Below are 27404 nucleotides of genomic sequence, written 5' to 3'. Positions count from 1 at the left end.
ATCTAACTCGCCATTCAGGATGTGCTGGAAGGGGCTAAATTGGGTTTACCCAAGTAAATAAATAACCACAATGAATGATGAAAGGGAAATAATAAAGTCGTCCAGGATTCTATTACACTGTTCAGACAGACTCTTGTCATTTATTGCATGAGATAAGGCCAGTATTATCTATCAGGCTGTCTGGAAACTGGGAGCAACAAAGTGATATACAATTGAGTTATAATTGTTAAAAATAGGCTGCTCCAAACATTATGAAACAGAGAGCTTTTGTTCTCAACTAGAAAAAAATCAAAATTCATAGCTTTGGGACAAAGATTCTACGAGAAATGAATGCTATGTATTTAGTATGTATTGTACTTCCAACTTGTAATGCTCACTGCAAAACAGACAATAGTATATGTAGGTGGGCTAGATTAATATGTGTTTTGGGGAGAATTAAACACCTGCATGGAAGACCACCAAGACTAGACTGGGATAAAGAAAGCAATGGAAAAAAAATCCATATTCTCAAGAAGACATTATGAATATCTCCATGTCATCACTTGAAATCAAAGGAGTTTTTTTTTTTTTTTAGCTTTAAGCATGTTACGATGAATCTTATTTTCTCTGCTTCTCATTCAGCTTCCAGATGGTTTCTGGTCCTAGATTTTAGAACTGTATTAAATCTGAATCCATTATATGGAATTGTATGGGGTTTTTTTAATGGTTCTTCATTGCTTGATTAAGATACGATGTTGAAAACTGGGATGTCATTCTGGGATGATGTTCTGGGCTGTGAATAGTTAATACTAATCTGCTAAACAACATAAGACTTAATGGACAAATAATATGGTCAGGTTTGGGGCATCTTTTTATGTTCCTGTAACTAAATATGTCACCACGTCTTAGCTTGGTTAAGAGCAGAAAGTCAGAGATTAGGTCATTAAAAAGGACAGCATTTACGACTTGGGATGTTTCCAGTTAGAATTGAGAAGAACACCACACTTTGGATCCAGCTACCCAAACTGAACACTGCAGAATGTGTGCCGCCAGCTAAGGAGATATATTGATGTTGAGCACTTGTTAGTTTCAGGGCAGCCAAAATGGCATCGTCAAGTAGACATTCCCTTCCTTAATTTGAGCCAACATGCCACATTCTTGTTAGTAATCAGGTTGAAAAGAAATGTCAGCTCCTGGTTTCTCAGTTGATAACCATCCGTTCCTTCTTGCTTCCACATCCCAAACACAGTTTGGAAGGAATCAAGGATGGACCAAAAGAAGAAAAGAAGAAAGAAGAAGAAGAAGAAGAAGAAGAAGAAGAAGAAGAAGAAGAAGAAGAAGAAGAAGAAGAAGAAGAAGGAGGAGGAGGAGGAGGAGGAGGAGGAGGAGGAGGAGGAGGAGGAGGAGGAGGAGGAGGAGGAGGAGGAGGAGGAGGAGGAGGAGGAGGAGGAGGAGGAGGAGGAGGAGGAAGAGGAGGAGGAGGAGGAGGAAGAGGAGGAGGAGGAGGAGGAGGAGGAGGAGGAGGAGGAGGTGGTAACCCTAAATAAAGCTGATTCCCTCTGGGTATACAAATGCCCAACCAGAGATAGCAGTATAAGCTGTGCTGCATGATGGCTTATGTTGTCATAGGAATGACTGTCAGCATCTGCTTCTAATCACAAGGATTTAATTCCGGCTCTGCATGGCCAGTTTTCCTTATGCCATCACACAATTTCTATGAATGGGAAGTGAATGTTTCCGTCCCTGGTCAGATGCCAATGTGGCAAGACAACCGGTCCCTTATGATTATGAAAAGCACACATTTCAGCAGAGGACAGAATATTAAGCAGGGCCCCTCTGCGGTACAGATAAACCATCCAGGCTATTGCAATAAACTGTGATTAGGAACAGCCATACCAGATCTGCTCCGGGGATGGGAAGTGGGATTGCCACAGGAGAATCTGCAACTCGTCTCCTGGGACTTTTAATTGTCAGCAATTAAAGCTTAAGAGTTTACCTGCCCTCTTTTATCTTGTTGTGAGAAAACAGAAGCAGGGATGGGAGGGAATGGCGAGCACACACGGTGCTTATCTGACTGCAAGCATTAAAAAAATGTTGAGCCATCCCCATGAAATTTCAAATAAAAGTATCTGGAAATGAGCAGTGGTGTTTTTCTGATGAGGATTTAAAAAAAAACTACCGTACCTCTAGGAGCAGAAGAAAATACTGCAGAGTATCGGGGTTATTGGCAGCAAGTTTAGCTTCGTGGAATTCCATGCTCCTACTATGGAATTACTACAGGTAGCAGCACCTTGCTTTTTGTTTTTTTTTTTGTTTTTTAAAATATGATTGAATCTGGCTAATAATTGGATGGGAGACTTCCAAAAATCAAAGTGGGCTTCTGAAATTCATACACGTGATTAGTTCATTCCTACAAAGTTACGGTTAGGGTTAGGGTTCAGTAATTTGAAATACAAACAAACCAATAAATAAATACTCAGGAGAGGTGATTCTATAAAAATATTTGTAAAGCCCTCATACATTACTCTGATTGATAAATCATGTGTTTATCTCTTCTCAAAGTTTGTTCACATCTATATACTTACCTCTAATGCCTATACCTTTACCTATGCTTCGGTATTTATCTTTGAAACGTAATTTTAATAGCACAGCCATATACTACCTTTGTAAAGAATACTAGATGTATTCAGAGAGGTGTAAGGCGAATAATTTCAGAAATACTTACTGATCTGAAATGCCCCTGAGCTGCAGGCCTTTCTATCAATTAAAGCTACTTCTTTGGAAAATAAGATTTCTCCAATCACCCCACGATCAGCGTGCATTTCCAAAAGCAGGCATTTCCATCTCACAAGCTGAGGTGGAAGGAATTAGTCAGTTGTAAAATGAGCAGACATCACTTCAAGTGCTTTTGAAGGAAAAATGAAGCCCCCTAAAGGGCAAGAAGGAAACATGTGGTGTTGAAAAGAACAACAACAACAACAAAACCCCCACAAAGCAAATAAAACAGCAATAACAAAAAGAACCAGCTCCAGTGTTTATGCTAACCATGACTGCACATAAAAGGGGCAGAGAATGTGATAAAATATGCTGCAAGGTATTTTGTAATGTTGTCCCTAGCGTTTGATCAGCAATCCCTCGTTCTGTCGTTGGCAGCTATTTCATGCTGGAGGTTTGAAGGCACTCAAGTTTGTTCTACCCAACGGTGTAGAATTGCTTCTTGGAACAGTAAACCTTTTGGCCCTTGACTTTCTAATGGTGAACTATTCCCCCCCGGCAGGTGCAAACACAACATTCCCACGTAGCTATCAGAAGCGGGGTTCTGCTCTCAAAACAATGACATCAAAGGAAATGGAAAAGAAATGCAAGGACCTGGGAAATTGATGAATGAAAGAGAGGGGCACTGGAAAAGACATTCCCCCCACTCTAAGCATTAACCAGGAAATAAGAAAAGAATTTGAATTTTTGAATTTTATTGAATTTATATACCGCCCTTTCCCGAAGGACTCAGGGCGGTTTACAGGGTATATAAAACATCAATACAAAAATTAAGAGCAATTTAAAAAAGATTAAACTAAGTCCCTGAAAAAATATAAAACCCCAGTTAAAACCCCCAATTAAAACTCAGCCTGGGCCGGAAAGCTCGAAGAGCCAGGTCTTCAGGTCTCGGCGAAATGATCGAAGGTCGGGGGCAGTCCTAAGCTCCACGGGCAGCTGGTTCCAAAGGGCAGGCGCCCCCACAGAGAAGGCCCTCCCCCTGGGTGTCATCCGCCGGCATTCTTTGACCGGCGGCACCCTGAGAAGGCTTGCTTGCTTGCTTCTAGCTCATATTTCCTACATTTTAACTCTGCATATTTGAAGGGCTTCCACAAAGAAGAGGAGGTCAACTTATTTTCCAAAGCACCAGAAGGCAAAACAAGAAACAATGGATGAAAACTAATCAAGGAGAGAAGCAACCTGGGATTAAGGAGAAAATTCCCAAGAGTGAGAACAATTAACCAGTGGAACAGCTTTATTTATTTATTTATTTATTTATTTATTTATTTATTTATTTATTTATTTATTTATTTATTTATTTATTTATTTATTTTTGGGACTTATATGCCGCCCTATCTCCCGAAGGACTCAGGGCGGCTAACAACAATAAAAAACAACAGTACAAAAATTAAAAAAAAGAATTAAATAACAGCCCCAAAATAAATTAACTACACAGTTAAAAATTTAAAAATTAAAACATATTTAAAAACCCATCATCAATCCAGGTCAGCCTGATGGAAGAGAAAAGTTTTGAGGTTGCGGCGAAAGGACCGGAGGTCCGGGGCCATCCAAAGCTCAAGGGGGAGTTGGTTCCAAAGGGCTGGTGCTCCCACAGAGAAGGCCCTCCCCCCTTGATAATACAGTCATTCATAGGTTGAGCTTGCCTCCAGAAGTTGTGGGTGCTTCATCACTGGAGGTTTTTAAGCAAAGACTGCACAGCCACTGGTCTGAAGTGGCATTGGGTCTCCTGCTTGAGCAGGGGGTTGGACTAGATGACCTCCAAGGTCTTTGCCAACTCTATTCTGTAAGTAACTAAACATTCAAATGCATTTTCACCACCTTTCAGTGGAAGTAGCCAAATTCACAAAAACAAAGGAGAAAAAAAAGGTAATAATAAGGAAAACAGCAGCAACAACGGATTATGCCAAGAAATAACCAGCATAGCTCATTTTTGGAATTGTGTTGTTAAACAATGAATATTTTCTCTTTTGAAACAGACTAATATAAGCTGTTGTGCGTGGTTCATTCTCATGCAACATCTCTCTGGCATGCTAGGGAACACACTCTGTAAATAATTGTGACATAATTAAAGCTTGTTATTCAGCTCCATATCAGAATTATTCCCATCTCTTGGAGGTTTGGGCAGGAGCTTCTAAATAGACATAACAATTCCTTTATGAACTGGTGTTGGAAAGATGATGGATGGGAAAGCCATGAAGGTCAGTAACCCAAGAGGTGCATTATGCACGTTCACTGTTGCACCTAGGATACTTGAAATGATGTTACATGTGGTTGAGGGCATATCTGACTTGTTTAATCATTACTGCAATTACTAGAGAGATTGTGAAAACTGCCTTAATCCTGACCTTCTAACCAAGTCCAGGTAAAAGAGACAAGTTTCTTACTAAACTATTCAGACATTTACCAAGAAGACTATCATCCACAAAGTGAAATAAGTCTAACTGAAAATACCGCACGTTTGACAAAATATGGCGGTAAATGGTCTATTCAACAAAACATTTCTATATTTTGTTGACAATACCCTATCATTCTTAATATTAACCAATCATGACAATGTTCGTTTTTCATACTAAGCTTGTTGGGTCTTTTCCATTAAAAAAAAATCCATTCATTTCATTTTGATTTTATTTTCTAAATCTTAACAGCACCACAATGGTTTTTGAGATGACTTTAACTCCTTCTTAAATGATTCAGGGGTATTCTGTGCTTTTTCATCTTTGGGGAGGTGAATTTATGACAGGTCTGGCATGCATGTTGAATGTATACACGTATGTCCAGATCAGTTTGTTAGTAGACCATAAATATACTGTATTAACCTGGCAGGAGAACTTGGCAAGATTATGGGGGGGGGTGTCAAACCCAAAATAAGCTTTATCATAAAGCAAAATAAGAATTATATTGTAATTAGCTTTTTCAGACTCTTCCATTTGTTGTTGTTAGTTGCGAAGTCGTGTCCGACCCATCGCGACCCTATGGACAATGTTCCTCCAGGCCTTCCTGTCCTCTACTATCTTCTGGAGTCCATTTAAGCTCACGCCTACTGCTTCAGTGACTCCATCCAGCCACCTCATTCTCTGTCGTCCCCTTCTTCTAGTGCCCTCAATCTTTCCCAGCATTAGGCTCTTCTCCAGTGAGTCCTTCCTTCTCATTAGGTGGCCAAAGTATTTGAGTTTTAGCTTCAGGATCTGGCCTTCTAAAGAGCAGTCAGGGTTGATCTCCTCTAGGACTGACCGGTTTGATCGCCTTGCAGTCCAAGGAACTCGCAGGAGTCTTCTCCAGCACCATAGTTCAAAGGCTTCAATTCTTTGGCGCTCAGCCTTTCTTATGGTCCAGCTTTCACTGCCATACATTGCAACTGGGAAGACCATAGCCTTGACTATACGCACTTTTGTTGACAGGGTGATGTCTCTGCTTTTTAGTGTGCTGTCTAGATTTGCCATGGCTTTCCTCCCGAGGAGCAAGCGTCTTTTAATTTCTTGGCTACAGTCCCCATCTGCAGTGATCTTGGAGCCCAGGAAAATAAAATCTGTCACTACCTCCATTTCTTCCCCATCTATTTGCCAGGAATTGAGAGGGCCAGATGCCATGATCTTGGTTTTCTTAATGTTTAATTTCAATCCAAGTTTTGCACTCTCCTTCTTCACCCGCAACAAGAGGCTCTTTAGTTCTTCTTCACTTTCTGCCATTAGAGTGGTATCATCTGCATATCTTAGGTTGTTGATGTTTCTTCCGGCAATCTTAATTCCAACTTTTGATTCATCTAGCCCTGCCTTTCTCATGATGTGCTCTGCATATAAGTTAAACAGGCAAGGCGACAGTATACAGCCTTGCCGGACTCCTTTCCCAATTTTGAACCAATCAGTGGTTCCGTGTCCAGTTCTCACTGTTGCTTCTTGGCCCGCATATAGATTTCTCAAGAGAGACTCTTCCATAGGCCTCACCTATTGTAACATAGTAAGAGATCAATGTGTACCTGTGAGCACATGTGCCTATCAAGCATTACTGTATATGTGTTTGAGTTCATATAATTCATGGCATTATAAATACATTAATAAACGATACGTCAACCTGTCCATTTGCTTGACCAATGTTTTGCCCACGAATGCAACTAAAATGCACCCCAAATATAATTTCACAAAGAGCCAACTTGGCTTCAGTGGGCCACATTTTGCATTCTGCATGCGATTATATGCAAGGGTTATAATAATTTCATTTTGGGTACAATTTGCATAAATTAATTTTAGAATACTCTTTTTGGTCCATATAATCTGATGGAGTGTAATAGCTGTGCTGCAAGCCAACACTGTGGATTGAAATAAAGGAGATTCGCCTATGACTGCTATCAGGTTAATGTCTCTCTTCTGACTTCCGGGGTTCACAAACATGCTAGGACAACAATCATTTCTAAAGATGCTCTTTGTCTAATAGTCCTATTCCACATGAAATCTTTGGGGCTGTAATTTTGTATAAATCACCCTAACACACCTGGGTATTGTGTTTGCGAGTTGGCAATTTCAAAATCCTTTCTGAGGGAGGCACAGCATATTTTCGCCTGCACCTGATTTAGAGAAAGGAATACAAAAATAAAGGCTGTAATTAACAAATCTCATTTTCTTCCAATGGAGGAAGGAGAGGTGGAAAAGAGAGAAGAGAAGCCAATTGTTAAAATTGGCTGAAGCTGCCCGAAGAATTAAGAGGGACTTCTCTGAAAACAAATCCAGTCAGATGACAAGTTAGAAGAGTCCAACGTGCTCAAGTAACAATCTCATAAATCCCATTTGAAATAGCCTCTGCTTTAATTACTCTAAAGGGCAAAACGGATTGGGTTGCCTCAAGTTTTTTTCATCTTCTCCGAATGACCATTCGAGAGAGATGCAGATATTGAGGCGCCGTCCAGGTTTAAGTAGCGATGAGAGTCTGCTGCCAATTAATTAAACATCAATTAACAATTTGTTATGGAAAGGAAAGAAGGAATTCTCTAAGCTTCGGCATTCCATTTCAGCGTAAAAATAAGAGAAATAGATGAAACAGAATCTCTAGAAATAGAGATTCCTTGAGACTGATTTTGCCCTTTCGGTTTCCCTAGGAAACTAACAAAAATCAGCTAGTATAGCTCTCTATTTTAAGTCAAGCTGGGTGATAAATGACCAGCTCTATTTCTGCCTGACAATGGAAGGCTTTTCTGAATTGTTGACAAGGAAGACATAGGCAACCTGGTGGTTTGTTTGTTTTTGTTTTTTTTTGGTGATCTGTGACTATTGCACCTACAATATCTAACCATTAACCCTATGGATTGGGACAGATAGGAGATTAACTCCAAAGCACCTGTATCAAATGAGGAAATATGTATGTAACTGCATCCCTCGTTCTGTGAGGGATATGCTGAGAAAGGGGAAAATGTTTTGATGGACCATAGTGTAGCGGCAGTTTCCCATAAAGGAGGATCTCCATGGAGAGAGGTGAGACAAGATGCAGAGCTGGATCAGAGAAAGAGGAAGAAAGTTGGGTTAATTAATCCTTAGGATCTCCTGGGGTCTATTAGGGTGGTGGTAGTAAGGATTTAGTCTGGCAAGATTCTGTCTATTGGCTGTAAGCAAATAAAGAACTGAACTCTGACTGGCTTGATCTATATCATTCTTGGGCTGGGCCTGACCATTCCTCCCTTGTGCTTGCAACTTTTGTCTTTTGCTTTTTCCTCAAATCTTCTTTTAAATCATGTATACCCAATCTTTGGGGGGGGGGAGAAAACCCTTTCTAAAATGACTTATATGAAATGTTGTATGAATAATGAAGCAAGAAGACCGTAAGATATATCCTCATAGAAATTTTATTTAGCCATTCTTTTCCAGTAATTGAAATTGTATTAAAGATTCAAACTCACCAAGATTAAGGAAGGAAGAAAATCTCATCACCTCACTCCCAATTTCACTTTTTTAAAAAAAATGTAATCAAATGTTTTACATATATATATATGTAAAACCCGAATGACCAAAGATCTACATACAAACACCTGCAAAAACCTCAGAAAACATATATATATATACATATACATATACATATACATATACATATACATATACATATACATATACATATACATATACATATACATATACATATACATATACATATATATATATATATATATATATATATATATATATATATATATATAGTACAAATTTTGGTAGAATATTTCAAGCAAGCTTCCTATTTTAGCAGGTGGCAGCAATTGCTTTTCTTGTTTGAATTTGGAAGCTAAACAAACTTGGGCCTGATTAGTATTTGAATAGGATTTCTGTAGGGAATTTCCAAGTTATAAACTGGGAAGTTGTAAAACATCCATCCCAAAAGACAACAGTGGCAATCCACCTCTATCCCATGGCCAAGAAAATTTCATGGATAAATGTGTCCATCATCAGCATTTAAGATGTCTCTCTCTCTGTGTGTGCACCAAAATGTCATCATGCAAGCTCCATCCCTTGTCTATGTACATCAATTTTGCACACATGTTCAAAAGGGGTAAAGCTACTATCACAACACTTTGTCTACTTCTTGCTAATTTTGATCCGGCCTTTCTTGTGAACAATATTGATGTCCATTTAGTCATCCACAAGCTAAATTGGACTCAAAGGCCTTTTATCATCTGGGACAAAGAAATCAATTGCTTTTAATGCAACCAATCCCCACAACCAGCCAGTAATCCTTATAACAGCCTTTGAAAATGCTACAGAACTTTTGCTTAATTGAGATCTATTTTGTCATAAAGATATAAAATCATATTCTCTCTTATTCTGGAATTTGTCCACAATTTCGACGAGGTCCCACTCGTCATCTTCAGGCTGGTGTCTTCGGCTTCGTGCTTGTGCAAGCAAAGCACGAAGCCGAAGACACCAGCCTGAAGATGACGAGTGGGACCTCATCAAAACGTCACCAAGACACCCTCAATCTTACACGGGAAAAGACCCGAATACGCCAAGACCTACACACACACACACACACACACAGACACACACACACACATTTAGCATACTTATACTGCCCTTTAATTCAAGACTCTCATTTGTGAGACAGACGGGGGGGGGAACCCTCCATCAATATTGTGTAGGCTACTACATGATTCCATAGAACTCTACTGTATTAGACATACCTGTTTGACAAATTTGTATAAAGACAGTTCTCTATCCCTGCCTTAGAAAAGAACAATGATTCCATAGCAACAGATTCCAATTAATTTTTCTGCTGTAAAACCATAAAAAACCTGTTTAAATATATTGCAGGGGGAAGAGTTTTTAAACAAGGGTATATGCTCCTCCTTGATATGTCTATCTAAACAAGTGGATGAAAGCGAAAGAGAATTGGTAGTAAGTAGAAATGAAGAAAAAAAATTACAGCTGGTGCTACCGATATTATATCATATCATCAGAATGTATACTTTGATTTTGTTAGAGATTCTTGTTACAAACCCTTTGGGAGATGTGATAAGGGGAAAAAATGGCAGATGTGTTTATTGAAAGCAGCAAAATATATCTCAGGTTTCTGCATAAGGGAGAATGGTGGCTCCTGTGGTTAGGATACTGGTATGGAAGTTAGCTAGCCAGTGTTTGAGACCCGAATACGGCTGTGAGGAGGGGTTGAGTTCCCATCCTTCACTCCAGCTCCTGCCAGGAGGACATGAAAGGAGCCCCCCAATGGCAACTGTGATGTCACTGTCTAATCATTTCACTTCTGACCCAAGTGCAAGTCTTTGCATCGCCTTAATAATGAACACACCACTAGGGTAAGTGCAATTAAAAATCCCCTGCCTTGTAGAATGTTAGAACAGTAAACCAACCTACTGTAACCAAAGCCCCCAAAGATAAACCCTTGCCCAACAACTTTGCAAAACCTCCCTTGCTATGTGTTTTCTTCTGCATCTTATTACATGGCCAATCAATCACTTAAGTAAGGGCAATGGGTAATAATAATAATAATAAAAATCCCAGTCTTCTGAATTTAGCATTTGAGTTTAATCTATAAAACATTCAGAAATGTATACCAGCTGGGATCGCAATCACAAATGAAAGTTTAATCAGAGTACAAGGGGGAAAAAATGTAAGAAAGGTTTTCTTGAAAATATTTTATGAATGAGTGTTTTGACCTTCAGTGTCACTTGGAAATTGGCTTTAGCTCAAAGGGATGATAGGTGGATATGCAGTGGCTGACAGGAGTACTCATATATTATTGCATCTATTAAACACGGTTTCCAAATGGAGCAACCAATTCTGTTTGAGGTATATTTACTCCTAGGCTCTGTCTACTAGCATATGCTCAACTAGCTGGAAAAGGAAGGATGGAGGCACCATAAATTAGCATCACAGATCCAATGTTCTCTACTTTGGTCTATGCGCTTTTGGCATACATTAAATTTTCTTGGAAATGAGACTAATCCCTATTCATAGAAATATATCAAAAGGCATTGCAAATGTTGAGGAGGACAGACTGTTCTGCAATAAATGCCTTGAAATTCTGTCTCCAGTAACCATAGTGGAAACCTTGGCAGATGGCGCTTGGGGCAAATCCAACATGCCTATCACCATTACCAGTCATTTCACTCAATTAGTTCTGCCATAATGTAGCAAAATTAAGCTCCACATTTGTGTGTGTGGGCCAAGTCCTGTCTTAGCAATGAGCCAAGCGATGCCCTACCTCCTATTACTAAAGGGGCTCTTTCTTTGCACTCCACATTTTCCCTATATCACAATTGGGTCATGCAACTATTTGTCACATCTTCAGCTGTGTTGTGAGGGCCATTCAGATCAGCTAGTGATTAGCTGGTAACTTTGCTACCTTGATTGGAAACTGGCAAAGTGGATGTGAAATTAATTACAATACAAACCTGAAGATTGTGCCAATATTTAAAATAGATACAATGGAGAAGCAAATACAATCCTGCAGGATCCAATCACTGGGACCAGAGATTTAGTCTTCTGAGCTTTCAGACTTGTGCTGGATCCTGTCCTCGAGGAACTTCTCTCACTGGAATGTTAGTAAGTTAGGGTGGGTTATATTATATATCAGTCATGGTGAACCTTTTAGAGACTGAGTGCCCAAACTGCAATCCAAAACCCACTTATTTATCATTGGGTGCCGGGCGGGTGTGGCCCATTGGGTGGGCGTGGCTGTGGTGGTAACGGCAGACTGGGTGGGACTAAAAGGTTCAATCAATCAATTCCAACTTTGCGAAAAAAATTTCCCCGCAAAAAGTTGAAATTGATTGTAACTTTTTTTTGTTTTTTGCACACGGTGGCGGAGGCCTAAAGTGAAAAGGTTTTATAAAACCCAGCTGAAGGCCTAGGACTGGGGTGATGGTGCACGTGCCCACAGAGAGGGCTTTATGTGCCACCTATGGCACGCATGCCATAGGTTCGCCATCACAGTTATATATATTTCTATTCTATTCTATTCTATTCTATTCTATTCTATTCTATTCTACTCTACTCTACTCTACTCTACTCTACTCTACTCTACTCTACTCTACTCTACTCTATTCCTTATTCCTTATTCCTTATTCTATGTTCATTCTATTCTATTCTATTCTATTCTATTCTATTCTATTCTATTCTATTCTATTCTATTCTATTCTATTCTATTCTATTCTATTCTATTCTATTCTATTCTATTCTATTCTATTCATTTCTTGGTGAGAAAGAAATTCCCTGAGGATGGGCTCCAGCACGGATCTGAAAACTTGGAAGACTAAAACTCTGGTCCCGTCAACTGGCTCTGATTGGATTCTGCAACATATGCCTTCATTCATGAAAGGCAACCCTTTTCACCATTTCTCTTAGGCCACAAGTCTGCAAAAAGCAAAGAGGGAAGGGCAGATTTTTGTACTAACTGAAGACAAGTTCTTAAGAAGAACAAGATTTTAAGTCAAGCTTGATTCATATATTCCTGTCTTGGCAGCAGCATCTAGCCACCAGAACCGCCTTTGAAAACTTTTCCTGTTTAAGCAAAACCCAGCACTTGTGTTCTAGAATAAGATACTTCTACTTGCTGGAAGACAAAAGAGGTTAAATTATTCTTTGGTTAAAGTTAAAAGGACGGGTGAGGGGAAAAGATGTTATGGGGGAAAAAGAGATACTATTAGTTATCTGCTGTTTTATTTAGATGTCTATGGAGATTCTCAGTCATCCAGATGTTTTTTCCAGAGGCAACTGGACTTTCTTGTTTTTCTTGGAAGACGTTTGCTTCTCATCCAAGAAGCTGGAGACCTGAAGAAGAAAGTCCAGTTGCCTCAGGAAAAAGCATCTTTGGGATGCTTTATTTAGAGTTCCTTGAAATAAATGGAATATTAGAGATGTACAATACTGTCTGTCAATACCATGATGTGGATAAATGAGAAGTTTCTGAGTTGTCAAAATACCAAACTTGTCCACAACAGACCCAATTATGTACAGGATTGAACTAATTCTGTATTCTCTCTCCTGTCATGGGGACTTCAGCATTCAACCACATAATCAAGTAAATGCTGAAGAAGAAGTGAAGATTTAACCCCTTCCATTACAAAACTCATGGATAAAACTAGTTGCACTTTGGAAATACAATTCTAACATGTGACTGTGTCCTGTGTGGTCAGTAGGAAAAGGACTAATGAGATCATCAAACCTGCTGTATAGGCAAAGAGTTCGTGAGATATTAGGGATATCACTGAACACAATCAGCAAGGATTACGCATTTCTAAACTGGCTGCAACTGTGTTATTGTAGTTGGCTGCACAGTTATCTAGATGTTTAGACTGGATTTGGCATTTTGGTCCACCCATTGAATCCTTCCCATGGTGCTGGGATCAGCAGTTGTTGATGTTTGAAGGTATTAGAAGAACGGTTGCATGACGTAAGCTGCTCCAAGCAAAGTCGGCTTTTGCAATTGACTGATGGTATTTAAATGTTCCAGCTGTTTTGGGATTGCATCCAAGGCCCCTATTACTATTGTTATTGGTATTATTATCACTAATAATTATCCAGTAGCCACCTATGGTGTCAGAAGCAATGGTAAGGAGACTTGGCTGGGTTTCCAATTCAAAAACAAAACAAAACAAAAAAAACGAGGTTCCTTCACAAAAAATATTCATCAGTTTATTATAGTTTCTCATTATGGCCACTATTTTAGACTTCAAGGAATGTCCTTCCAGTTGGACCATTTATGGAACGTAGTGTCCAGTGCTAAAATTGGCGTGTTCTGCCTCTGAATGGCCATTTGTTGATCTCGGCATCTAGGACACAATTGCAGAAAATTGAATTTAAAAGAGATTGCTCCCTAAGCTGATATAACCATAGAGAAACTCGGGATATGTCGTGCTAACTGACCTCTGTAAAAGAGAAATGGTTTATCGGCCTCCTTCAACAGGAAAGCGCAAACATCTTTGCCAAGAGCTGACTAGCCAGCCACATATTTAATAGTGGACATGGGAAACATATGTGAAATAATGCCATATTGTTTAACGCTTTTATATGCCATGCACACGGGAATGAAAATATAGAAGTTACAGATTTTATTGGTCAATTGTTGGTATGAACACACCGAAGAAAGCAGAGATGAACTGAATGATGGGAAGGAGAAGAAAAACACTCCAAATGAGATCTTCCTTTTTATTATTACATACATCCTTGTGGGAAGGAGTGGGTGCTCTGCCATGAATGAATGAATGAGAATGAGTTTGGCAAATCTGTATAGCTGCCCATCTTGTACACATGACTCCTGAGTGGTGTACAAAGTTAAAAAAAACACAGAAAACAGTACAACAAAATAATCAAAAACAACAGAAATCAGTTTTTTTTAAAAAAAAATAAAACAATTAAAAACAATAACAATAACAATAATCTGCAGGAGAGCACACACAATTTTACTCGCAATTGTAGAATATGACCAGGCTGAGCACAACGGAGGGGTCAAACACGTCATCAATCTCAAGTCCTTTCATACCCACAAGAGATCTAAGTCCAGCCCACCTTGAATTCCATTGACTTTTATCTACTGCCAATTTGCTTTGGCTGTTAGTAGTTCAGATTTTTGTAGAGAGCTTAAACTTGCGATAAACGTATACATTCATTTAAAGGCCCCGGACTCCTGATTTCCTGCATGTAACAGTAGTATGTGAATGGGATGATGAAAACAAAATAAATCCACCTTTCTAGGGTCTTGCCCCCATGCACATCCTACTACAGGAATCATAAGATAAGAAGAATTTCACCAGCTTCTAGAATGGATTGCTAGGGGTGTTAGTTCTCCATAAGATTTTATTTATAACACATTGTTTTTGACAAGGCACTTGAAATATTCCCAGCCACAGTAGATTTTCATGCAAAGTAATGTTCTGGCCACTCTAGCAATATAGTGTCATTAGAGGAGGCAGGAAGCTACAGAAAGAACTAATAATAATAAAAGAGTAAACATGTTGTAGTCTAGCTTTTTCTGAAAGGGGATTCAATTTCCAACTTACCGGCTCATTGGCCTCCTTATAACACCGAGATTTGTAAAAAAAAAAAAAAAACAGGGACTGGGGAAAAACACAAATTATGACTGAGACAGAAAAAGCTAAAACGACCAAAGGGAGTAATCACTCTTGGTAAAACAAAACCTGATGCTTCAGGTTGCCAGTAAATGTGTCTATTTTCTCAAACATTCAATATAATTCTTACATTTCCCCACATATAAGTATGGATAACACACCAGATTTTGTGACTCATTTCAAATACTCAAAAAAAAAAAAATGCCCAGACAGGGAAATTAGCTTGACCCATTCTGCTATCCATGCTTATTCAATATATCCTGACCCCAGCAAAACCAAAGTCTATTTGTTCAGCTTAAGTCCCTAGCATGTTCTGAAAAGTCAGCGATGGAACGATGACAAGATACAGACTTAACTGTTTGATATAATCAATTCAATGTACCCACAGTCATTTGCAAAATCAATTATAGTTAATTTCAACAGAGCTGTCAACATTGACTCCTAACAGCTGTCATTCAATCAGCCAACTTCTAATCACCTACAGAATGCAAGTAATTGTACAGGCAGTCCTTGACTTACAAGAATTCATTTAATGACCATTCGAAGTTACAATGGCACTGAACAAAAGTGACTTATGACCGTTTTTCATATTTACAGCTGTTATTAATAAATACAGATACAGGAGGGAAAAAATGTAAAACTGCACATGGATAGACAGAGTTTGATGTTTCGTCATCTGAATTTATGTATTCAAAATACGTAAGACTGTCGATCAATATAAACATGTGCCTTGTTAGGCACAATGAACAGCAATAGCAGAAATTAATACAGATCAAATATCAAGGACACATATGCAACCAAAGCAGCATTCACTCAAATAATCTACATCTCGGTTTGGTAAGGTAAGGAAGAAGATTCTGTAAGGTATGTGTAAACAACCTTGGGAGACAGAAGGAAAATCTGCAGCCTAAACAATGGTCTGATAAGAGGCACCTTAGTCCATAGATGGGGGAATAGCATAGGAAGGATCCTGACAAGATTTCCAAAGACTAGAAAGACAGGAAGGGAGCAACATATTCATTCTTGTGAGATTTTGCTAATGTAACCTTACAATAAAGTAGGATTAGTTCACCTGGGGGTGCTTCCTGTTCAGACTACCTTGCAAGGCTGGCAGAGTCGTAAAGATGCTGCAGATTCTCTACTTTACTCCCTGCATAAGCAGTCCAAGTGGCACGCTGTAAACTCAATGCAGCACTGCACCTGGAGGCAGGTCTGCCCAAATTTAATTTGATGGTCTGGATGAGAATATATAATGTCTAAATAAAGCTGAATTTCCAATCACAAGGTTTAGAAATGGTGATATTGGCAGTGTTCTTCCATTGCCTTAGAAAGTTGGGGTACAGCCAAAAACAGCCCATAAAGCTTGTGGAATGATGTGACCTATGATCAGGTGAATAATATCCTGAAAAGGCAGCTATGAGCAACCAGGAAGAGCCAAGCACAATGTCTTCAGGCTTGGCAGCTAGTCACTTCATACCTACTCCGTACTATTAAACAGCCGATACAAATAATTATTTTTTCCCCAAAGTATCCTGGTGTTTTCACTCTTATCTTACAAACAGCAAAATTCTTTCTAACAGTATGTCAGATGGAGCCATCCCTTTAACAAGTATCACATTTAGTTAGTTAAATAAGCTATTTTTTTTTTGCTGGTTTAAATTCCTGAACTCATGGAAGTCAATTAGTGGCAGTGACTTGAAATCTTAATAAATATTTCAATAAAGTGCCTTGATAGTCAATCAGTTTGCACCTTAAATATTTTACTATATCAAATTTTAAAATTTTAGTAGGGTATTAAAATAATGGCATATTAAAAACAGTATTTCAGTACTTAACTATTGTATTATTTAAAGTATTTTATAGGTGTCATACTTCTTGGGGATCTTAACACCACATGATTTAGTTGCTTTTTTCTTCATTTGGGCAGAAGGAAGGAAGGGAGGGAGGGAGGGAGGGAGGGAGGGAGGAAGGAAGGAAGGAAGGAAGGAAGGAAGGAAAGAAAGGAGGGAGGGAGGGAGGGAGGGAGGGAGGGAGGGAGGAAGGAAGGCAGGAAGGCAGTTTGCATTCAGTTGAGGATTTTGTTATATATCCAAAGTAGAAATTTTAATTGTTTCTAAAAATAAGTTATGAAATTAAATTTAAACTATAGATCCATATAATGGATTGCTTGGAACAATTAGCTATGGCTTTAACCGAAGAGGAAGCTTAGATTAAGTGGCTTGTTTCTACAATTGACTAGTTTCTACAATTTTATGACTGCAAGAGATGTGTGTTTGTCTGTTAAATTTTGTTTTTCTGTTAAATGTTGTAATTTGTAAAGATTTGTTTGATTGAATGTGGTCCCCAAGAAAAAGCTAAGATGTGCTTTCTCACAAGACAGCATAAACACAGTAAATAGTGATATGGATGAGAGACTGGGTGATCTTCTTGAACAAAGAAAAAGCTTTAATTTGTGAATACTTTGTAATTTTGATGAGTCATAAAAAAGAAAAGCAAGATCATATGGAGCTTTTTTTCTCAGTTTCAAACAATACCGCCTTTATGTATTATACTAAAATTCCTTTACAACTAACCTGAAAGACATCAAAGACAGTAAATGTTGAAGCTTCCACTTCATCTGATTACAGCAGAGAGAATGAAGAAATTTGACTGGCTTTAAAGAATCACCTCTATTTTAAGTATATCTCTTAATTTCAATCCCACTTGTTCTGAATTACATTATTTTAAGAAAAAAAAGGAGAACCTTAAAAACACTGTTTTAAACAATCCTCAATCGTTTTTCCCCCCTTAGTTTTGGGACAACGTATTAGCCTAATTCATTTCAGCCATGTTTTCCTATACAAGCTGTCATGACTAATTCTTGCACATAAAACTGAGTCATAAATCCTGATTCATAACAGCATGGTAACAAATAAACAACCTACACATGGTGGCTTAGCATGATATGTGCGCTCAGCACATGAGTCTGTTGGAATTATCCATTGCCATTTTTTCTTTAGGAACTAGCTATATGGACAAATGAAATCTGTCTGTTGGAGAGGTAACTTCTTGCAGGTATTAAGTAGGATAGTAACTCTAACCTACACAATTTAAGCCAAATGTATTCCAAATGAGACGAAGAATGGGAAGACAAAAATAAATTATCCAGGATCAGTGTAGGTTCACCCTATCCAACCTGAGGCCCTTCAAGTACTTTAGACCAGGGGTCAGCAACCTGAAACAGTGAAAGAGACACTCGGAACCGGTTCCCTCACAAAATGAAAAACTGGGAGCCACAAAAAATATGTGCGCATGCGCATACATGTGCGCATGTGCAGAACAGGGTTTGACTGAAGAGTGGAGTCAAGGCGAGATATGCACCTACCCTGCATATTTGCATTGATTGGTTGAACTTTTTTAGTCCCACTTTTTTTTTTTTTTGACTGCCCATGGCAGAGGACTAGGAGCCGCAGGAGACGGCTGAAAGAGCCGCATGCGGCTCTGGAGCCGTGGGTTGCAGACCTGTCCTTTAGACTATACCTCCCAGAATATCTAAGAAGGAGATTAAAAACAACCTACAAATCGTATTCCAATAAGAGAGGTATTATAAGTAAACCCAACTCTGGTTTCATTTTTTCCACTTCTTTGGGTAAGATCATCTATAAACAATGACTATAAAAAAATGGAGCAGTTTTCTATAAGGCAGAGAACAATTGTAAGCCCTATAGCCAATCCCAAAATTTCCACTTATAATACATTATACAATTTTCAAGTTAAATGTTGTGCATCAAATGCTGTCATTCCTCAATTTCCTCACCCCTTGAAGTGAACGGCTGTAATTTCTTTCTTGGCGAGTCAAAGCTGATGGACCTTAAGATTTTCCAATATTCCTCTGAAAAGCCTTCACCTTTAACTGTCATTGGGCAGACTTAAAGAGAATTCCATTCTCAGAGTTAATGAACTGCTCATAACTGTCTGCAGACATTAACTTATTCTGTGCATTTCTGTTTCTCACACGGTAGCTAGTGCCCCACACTGGGTGCAATATATCATTGTACCGACTGTGGACCACAGTCATCTATCCTGTGCTCGTGTGGCTTGACTGTGGCCCCACACCTCAGATGTATCTTGATGATGACATTAAAACACACCCTCCGCACAAATTGGAGAACTGGTCCACCAATGGTGAGCTTCACAGTTTATTCCGATTGAGGGTAACAAACTCTTTGTGGCTGCAGAGTAAAGTTGACATTTGAAATGAACTGGAGAAATGAAAAGCTCAGTTCTAATAGTCATTCTGGATGCTGTACAGCCATGTAAAGTTTCATTAACATGACCACGGAGTGAATTGAAATAGATGGAACTGAAGAAGAATCAACATTACAGCCACAAGGCTACCATTGGATATTCTGAAAAGATTTTAACAATTCTTATCAATATTGCTGTCCTTCTAGAATCACGCCTTGCTTTACTTCTTCACCCCATCATTTCCTTTCTCCTTGTCAGAAAATCCCAGGCTTAGCTTACTTTGACACTTTTTGAAATTCAGCATGTCCATCCATTACTCCTTGTCCTGCCCTCAGGTGCTTTGGAAAACAGGTTGACTCCCTCTTCTTTGTGGCAGCCCCTGAGATATTGGAAGACTACTGTCATGTATTGGAAGACTACTGTCATTGGAAGACTACTGTCATGCTCTTTAGAAGGCCAGATCCTGAAGTTGAAACTCAAATACTTTGGTCACCTAATGAGAAGTAAGGACTCACTGGAGAAGAGCCTAATGCTGGGAAAGGTTGAGGGCAATAGAAGAAGGGGACGACAGAGAATGAGGTGGCTGGATGGAGTCACTGAAGTAGTAGGCGTGAGCTTAAATGGACTCCAGAAGATGGTAGAGGACAGGAAGGCCTGGAGGAACGTTGTCCATAAGGTCGCGATGGGTCGGACACGACTTCGCAACTAACAACAACAACAACTGTCATGTCCCCCTTCATCCTTCTTTTCATTAAACTAGACATACCCAATTCCAGCAACCGTTCCTTATATGTTTTAGCCTCCAGTCCCCTGATCATCTTTGTTGCTCTTCTCTGTAATCTTTCTAGAGTCTCAACATCTCTTTTACATCATAGTGACAAAAACTGGATGCTGTATTCCAAGTGTGGCCTTACCAAGGTGTTACGTAAGTATAGGTGAAAGATAGTTATTCAACCATCAGTCCCTATGAGAATATTCAGTGAGTAGGAATGATGTAGCCCAAAGCAACTGGGAAAAAAATGCTATGGAAGACAGTTTGCTTAATGCTTTCTCAAACAAATATGAAAATAATCATTAAAAGAAATAGATTTCTTCATTAATCCTATCTGTGGTGAATAAGACTTAAGGAGAAATGTCCTTAAACAAGTGTTCTTGAACACAACATTCAGGAGAGATTTTCATCACGTATCGTATCATCTTCTAAGGCAAAAAGAATAAACTTGGTGTGAACTTAAAACTTAAATATCTCAAAATATGATTCCCACAAACTTTTTGCCATTGGTGGATTCCATTCACACATTTCAAATGGAACCATGTAAATTTCCTCTCCCTTTTCAGGAAAGCATAAACCAACAAAGACTTAAATTAAGTGTTCTTGCTTACCGGTGGTTGGGTCCATGACTCTAGACTTGTCTCTTTTAATGGAGTCTGGGGTCTTCCCACATCTTTTGAATGCTTTAGAGATGAAAGAGAGAAACAGAGGAAAATATCTGCTGTTAGTTGTTTGAGAGACTAAATTTTGCAATTGTGGGGGGAAACATATCGGAGATCATTTGTGGAGTCCTAGGAATTATAGGACTCTGAACCTGAGAGAAAATTAACATTTTAATGACTGCAGTAGAAAAATTCAGGAAAGGTTTTCTTTAGTGCTTATCCATGCCCTATTTTTCATCACTGAACAGAAAATCTTCCAGTTGCAAGATTGAAACCCATGTTGGCCAGCTTTAGAACCTATTTAAGGACCTGCTCATTCTGGGTTTCTGAATTTCGGTTTGGATTTCTCTAAATGCAAGCACATCACTTGTAAGTATGCAAACCAAGGAATCAAATTATCTCATTTAAAATGAAAGAGGTGATTACTACAGGGACTTACATAAATAGCAGAAGCAACACAAAATATGTAACAAAATGCTTTGAGGCATAATTTCTGTGTACAGTATATGTTGATATACACACAGATGGATAGACACATGTACATGCAAAACAGACTGGAGCTGGCTGCAAGAACGATAGTGGGTGAGGGAGAAAGTTAATTCTCTTTTTCACTTTGAGGACTCTCTCCGGATTTATCGGTCATCAAGAAAAACAAAAATACAGGGATGATGAAGATACAGTAATGGTTCCCGCAGGGATATCTATATACAGAATCACAGTGACTGTGATGATGGTTGTTTTACTACATGCCCTGAGGGGGAAAAAATAAAACAAAAGAAAGTGCCTTTAATAAAGAGCAACAGTGTTTGGGAAATGAAGTAGAACTTAATAGCTGATTGACCTTCCACCTTACAGAATCCCAAATCCATGGCTGCTCCCTGTTTAGAAATAAATACAGGAATGAGAACGGGATTCGAAAATGCACCACGCCGAAATGAATCGATGTTGTTTGGAAACCATTCTTCTTGCTGAGGCAGGCTATTCCTCTCCCCAGTGAAATTAGATCTAATTTTCCAGCCACCTTGCAAAAAAAAAACCTGCTAATGTACATAATGATTGTTCAATTCCGCCTATAAATGTTCTGGGTTTGATGAGCCCGGGGACCAAGGTGCCACCAGAGTCTCCAGAGTGTCTTCGCTAAAGTCTTATGTCGGAATATTGTAGATCCTGACCCAGACACAGCACATTTAATGAATGACAAACTCCACGCTCTTCCCTCTCCTCTCCGACACGGGAAAAGTAGCTTCAAGCTCTTTTTAAAGAGCTTTAGATGGTAGGATCATAGATTCGGAAAACAGCAAATGTTTCTGTGACTTTCAGAAGGACGATTCTTCTTTGCAGGGGAGAAAAACAACAACAACCCTTCAGTTCTTTTCTAAAGGCACATAGAAGTACTACTTCTTCACTGCAAAGACGGACCAAAATCTACTGGAAATCAATGAAACTGTTAAGTTGTGGGCTCTGCTGAGCAGGAATGAAGACACACGGCTGAGTACAGAGAAACTCATTTTTTATTCTCGCTGGAACTGTACATGAGCTTGGGCTGCACCCGGCCACAATATATAGCCTAGCCCTACGGAAGCAGCCAATAGGATTGAACCGGCGCTTGCTGCCTGGGGCTGACCAATTGCAGGACCAGAAACAGCCTGTCTGGTTTTCTGGGGAGCCGTTAGCTCTCCAGCAACGCACGTGGTGTGGTACCACAAGCCCAATACATAACAGAAACCAAAGGAAAGATGTGTCATTTCTGCTTTGGTTGGTTCTTTCTCACACCTGCAGATTCTCACTTCCACCACCAAGAACTGCTGGCTCCTGATACCCCTGTTCCTTTGTTTATGTTCCCAGACACCTGACATTTAAGCTTAATACACAGAAGAAAATTAAATCCATAATGAGATGAAGATGCTATGATTGATTTTGATCTGAATGGTACATTATAGCTTCAACAGCACGCTTACAGCTCCCAGTGCTCTAATCCTGGGACTCATAATTTTTTCCCTGGCAGTGAAGCATAGATGTTAGCAGAAATCAAGCTCTCATAATCGCATGCTTAACTAAATCTCAAGTAACTTTTTAAAACTATAGCACTTTGAAATAACCTACAAGGGTAACTGGCAGACAGATTGAGCATGAATGCTTGGAGAGCACGGAGGAAATAAGGTTCCATAATAAGAGCATTCACAGAAGCGGTTTCCTTTCCATATTCACACAGTGAAAGGGGTCGTTACAATCATAATGAAAGATAATGGCATTCCGTATCCTTTTTAGTGCTAATTTGACCAATTAGGGCAAAGCAAGACTAGATTTGAGTGTGACTCACCACAATAAAAAGACTCTAGTTTGAGTCTGAGTTAAAATGTGGTGAAAAATAAGAGATACTTTCACCAAAGCAGAGGATGTGGTAACATGATTCACTGCATCACAAATTAGCTAACCACATTTTTAGCCCACATGTTACACAAACCAGGTCAGATTGATCATTTATGCTTCTATATGTCATGCAAGTAAGGAAGTAACTATCAGATGGCTGGATTCTGCACAGCAGCACTGGGATTCATAGATATTTCACACGATTAATGCAGCAAATCTTTTAGCGTTATTACTACTTTGTTGCCTTTCCATATTTCATGACTGTAGGCCTTCCCAGTTTAAGGATTGGTGTTATATTATAGTTTAGGCCATGTTGTGTTTTGTTTATGTGAAACTAAGAAATTGGACTGACAGATTATGATTTTAACATAAATTTTATTTTGTTATCTATTATTTTATTCTAGAATTTTTAACTGGATATGCCTTCAATGCTTTTAACTTGTTCTGGTCTTTGACTGTAATAAACATTGATTTGACTTGACTGGAGTAACTATGGTTTAGCTAAGTGGGTCCAGTAAGTGGGTTCCACAAACAGAGTTGCTTTATATAAACTAAACAAGAGAAGGCAAGCAAAAAAATAGATTTTGAACATGGTCTCCTTCACAATACATCAGCTGAGCCAGGTTTGAAAAATAGAATTCTGGACAGCCCTGATATTCTGGGTGACTCAGAAACTGGGACACAAACAAATATTTGGGTTGTGTGTCTATAAGATTTTTTTTACAAAGTGAAAAGATTAAAAAAATAATAATAAAGAAAAAAAGGAAGAGGGAGGGGGGAAAGAAAGAAAGAAAGAAAGAAAGAAAGAAAGAAAGAAAGAAAGAAAGAAAGAAAGAAAGAAAGAAAGAAAGAAAGAAAGAAAGAAAGAAAGAAAGAAAGAAAGAAAGAAAGAAGTGTTGAAAACAGTAGAAAGTGAAGAAACAAAGATACTTGGTGTCTTCTAGGCATATGTGGTGCTTAGTAGTACAAAATGAACTAATGTAATTCCCTTCACAGTCCTTTTTAATTAGCAAATTCAGAAATCACTAGTTTTTCAGCAAAATGTCAATGGAAGTTGGGAAACCACTTCTGTACGCTAAGATTGGAGGATATTCTGTAAAGTTACATTTTGTTCTCATTTTATCAACTAAAATGAAACTCTAGAGAGTAGTACACTATGCTGAAACCAGTATGTGAATAGAGCCTTTTTTTTCCTTCAGCCACAAATTTGATTAGATGGATTCATCTTAGGTGGGACCCTTTGCTCTGTGACATCAGAGTTGATATTTGTGGTTCCTCTTGGGGAAACCAAGTTTTACTTATGTGGTTGTTTTTTTTCTCTTCTCCTTTCTGCAATCCCTACTTTTCTATCACTGATGATATTACTGTTCTGAACCAGCCCTCTTCTAGCAAACCCCTATTCAAAAAGAAGAGACTGGAGAGCGTCCAAGGCTAAAAGGCTTCTGCCAAGATTTAATTACGCAGTTAACAAAAACACTAGAGCTTGTCTTCTCAAGCGGAAAAGTTGCTTTCAGCAACCAGCCCCTCCCCAAACACTCCTTTTATAGAGAGCTCAGGGCGTGGTCTCCCTGTGCCTCCTCCCGAGGAGTCCTGCAGCCTTTCTTTGTTTGTTCCTGCTCGACTGCCTCCTGCGTCGGGCGTCCTTGAACAGGGCCAGCTGTGGGTCATCTTCCTCCGCACTCTCGGGCTCACGCAGCTGAGAAGAGGTCCCCGGCTGAGGACTCTGCAAAGCCTCCAAACCATCATCAGCCGGTTCGTTTCCCTCCTCCCCCTCAGAGTCATCCGATACATCGGAACCGGCTGTCGGACCCACAGGCTGGCCCTGAGTCACAACAATTACCTGGTTGGGTCATGAAACATCTGCAAGAAAACAATCAAGCTCAGAGACCACCAAGGACCCCACACTCCTCCTCTTTCTTCTCCCTGACTCCGCAAACATCCAGAATAGATCACCAAATTGATTCTACTTGCTATGTATCTTTGAAAATTATTAATGATATTGGGGATTAGAAATCTTTGTTCAGAATTCATCCATATAGATCAAATGGAGGCTAAGCTTTGTTATCTTTATGCCAATGCATTTCTTGGCTCAATATGAAACAGAGGCTTTGGTTTCCAAGGTCCTAAATAATTCAAGTTCGGATTATTTGAAGGATTCTGTATCTCTATAAAGCTGTCCCTGTTTTATAGACATCTTTGAAGATATTACCTACTTAGGCTCTTTTTAATGGTGGCCCTTCTCTATATATGATCCTCTTAAGAAAATCTGCTTGACCTTTGCTTGTTTTAAAATCAAATCTGACTTTTAATGGCTTTTTAATGGCATTTGGTCCTGATGGATACTTTGAAACAGTCACTGGTTGTATATTTGTTTCTTTAAAGAGAATTCATGAGTGCACTTGATGTTGAACTATTATATATATATTAAACTATTAAAAACTATTAAAAAAATTTACACACACACACACATATATATGTATGTATGTATGTATGTATGTATGTATGTGTATGTGTGTGTGTGTGTGTGTGTGTGTGTATGTGTATGTGTATATATGTATAAATAAAAGACCTCTACGTGGTATCTGCCCATTGTAAATATGGATTAGTGACTAATATCCTGTAGAGAGAATCATTTCAGAAGATACAGATCTGCCTTTTTTTTCTTTCTAGAAAACCTCTAGAAAATATGGTATTCTAAGACTATGTCACAAGAAATGTGCATTCACTAAAGTACTAACATTGTGAGAATTAAAACTTATCTGGAATAATTGTTTTTTCCTAAAGAAGATTATTTCTGCAATCTACCCTTGTCACATCTAGTTTAGCTAGTTAAGTCTGTGACTTACCAGCTACTTATCATCATGGGTAGGAGATGACTCAGGCCCATTCCACAGAGGCAGCCTTGCCTCCCCAGCCTCTTTTGCCATCAAAAACTGCTTTTTTGCCAAATGTCATCTATCACTTCTGTTCTGTTTGTTTGTTCGGAAATAAACTCATGCTTCCCTTCTGATCAACCAATTAAAGGGTGCGTCAAAGGCATAAATTGCAAATCCTGTCTGCCTCCAGTCACTGCTAGGCAGGGAAGGAGACAACTTATGTAAGAGCAAAATGATAATCTAATTATTTACATGGGTGGGGGAAAAGCTTTTCAGGCTCAAATGTCATGCCTTAGGGATGCTTCTTATGGAAGGAACTGTTTACAGTATTTATGCATCACGCTTCTGCACAAAAATATCCTTTGCTCTTCTTCGCCTCTCTATTCACCGATTGCGCACTCATGGGTAAAAGCGTAGGGCATTGTAACATCACTGTAGTTGTTCTGGGTGCTTGGGGAGAAAAAAATAGAAAGAGACACCCCATAAGTAAATAAACAAGGTAAAGGTTTCCATGTCCAGTCATGTCCGACTCTGGGACATGGCCCTCGAGACTGGGTATAAGGTCTCCAGCTTGAGCAGCGACTAGAAGACTTCCAAGGTCACTTCCAATTCTGTTATTCTATGTAGGACTTTTTTTTAAAAAAAGCTATCATTTCCGTAGGATTTTTCTTCCTGTGCATCTTCTCCAGTAATGGTATTTTATCTGATTAGTAATAGTTAGGTAACTCTTCCTTCATCCCGACTCGTCTTCACAGTCGAAAATTTAACCAAAGAATATATCCTGTGCTGTAGCCAACAGCAACCTTTTTATATTGAAATGATCTCTCTCATAACATAAAAACATCACTTCTAGCAAGCAAGCAAGCTTAGAGCAAGATCCTCAAGAGGTTTGGTGAACACAATATAATGAGATTTAATCCTCTGAGAGATCGTCAAGTGGGGAGGGAGGGAGAAATCATCTCTCTTTTGCTCTCCACTATATTCAGTTACCTCTAAATATAGTATGGATTTAAGTCTGGGAAAAATAATAGTTAGCAGTAGAGCGGGGTGGGAGTTAGAAGGACTAAATGGATAAAGAGAGCTCAAAAAGAGGTTTAACAAAACCTTCCACAAGGTTTTGCAGATGCTTCTATGGTAGATTGTCAAACTTTACACTAATCTTTGTGTAAGAGTTTTAAGGTCTGCCGTCC

The 27404-nt window shown here is 39.0% G+C and overlaps 1 protein-coding gene across 1 annotated transcript in view; it reads right to left on the bottom strand.

Moving 5' to 3' along the window:
• The window catches only part of PCDH11X (protocadherin 11 X-linked), a gene marked incomplete at both ends in the record, with an annotated part of 456222 nt that overhangs the window by 211574 nt on the left and 217244 nt on the right, over positions 1-27404 (bottom strand). Inside the window, one exon of the mRNA XM_081336916.1 lies at positions 20918-20989. Coding sequence (XP_081193042.1) covers positions 20918-20989 — 72 coding nt within the window. The remainder of the gene's footprint in view (positions 1-20917; positions 20990-27404) is intronic.

The sequence above is a fragment of the Vipera berus genome, assembly GCF_964194415.1.
Source record: "Vipera berus genome assembly, chromosome: 11".
Lineage (NCBI taxonomy): Eukaryota > Metazoa > Chordata > Lepidosauria > Squamata > Viperidae > Vipera > Vipera berus.
Note: the sequence above shows the minus strand (reverse complement) of the source record. Positions and strands in the feature narration are given on the sequence as shown.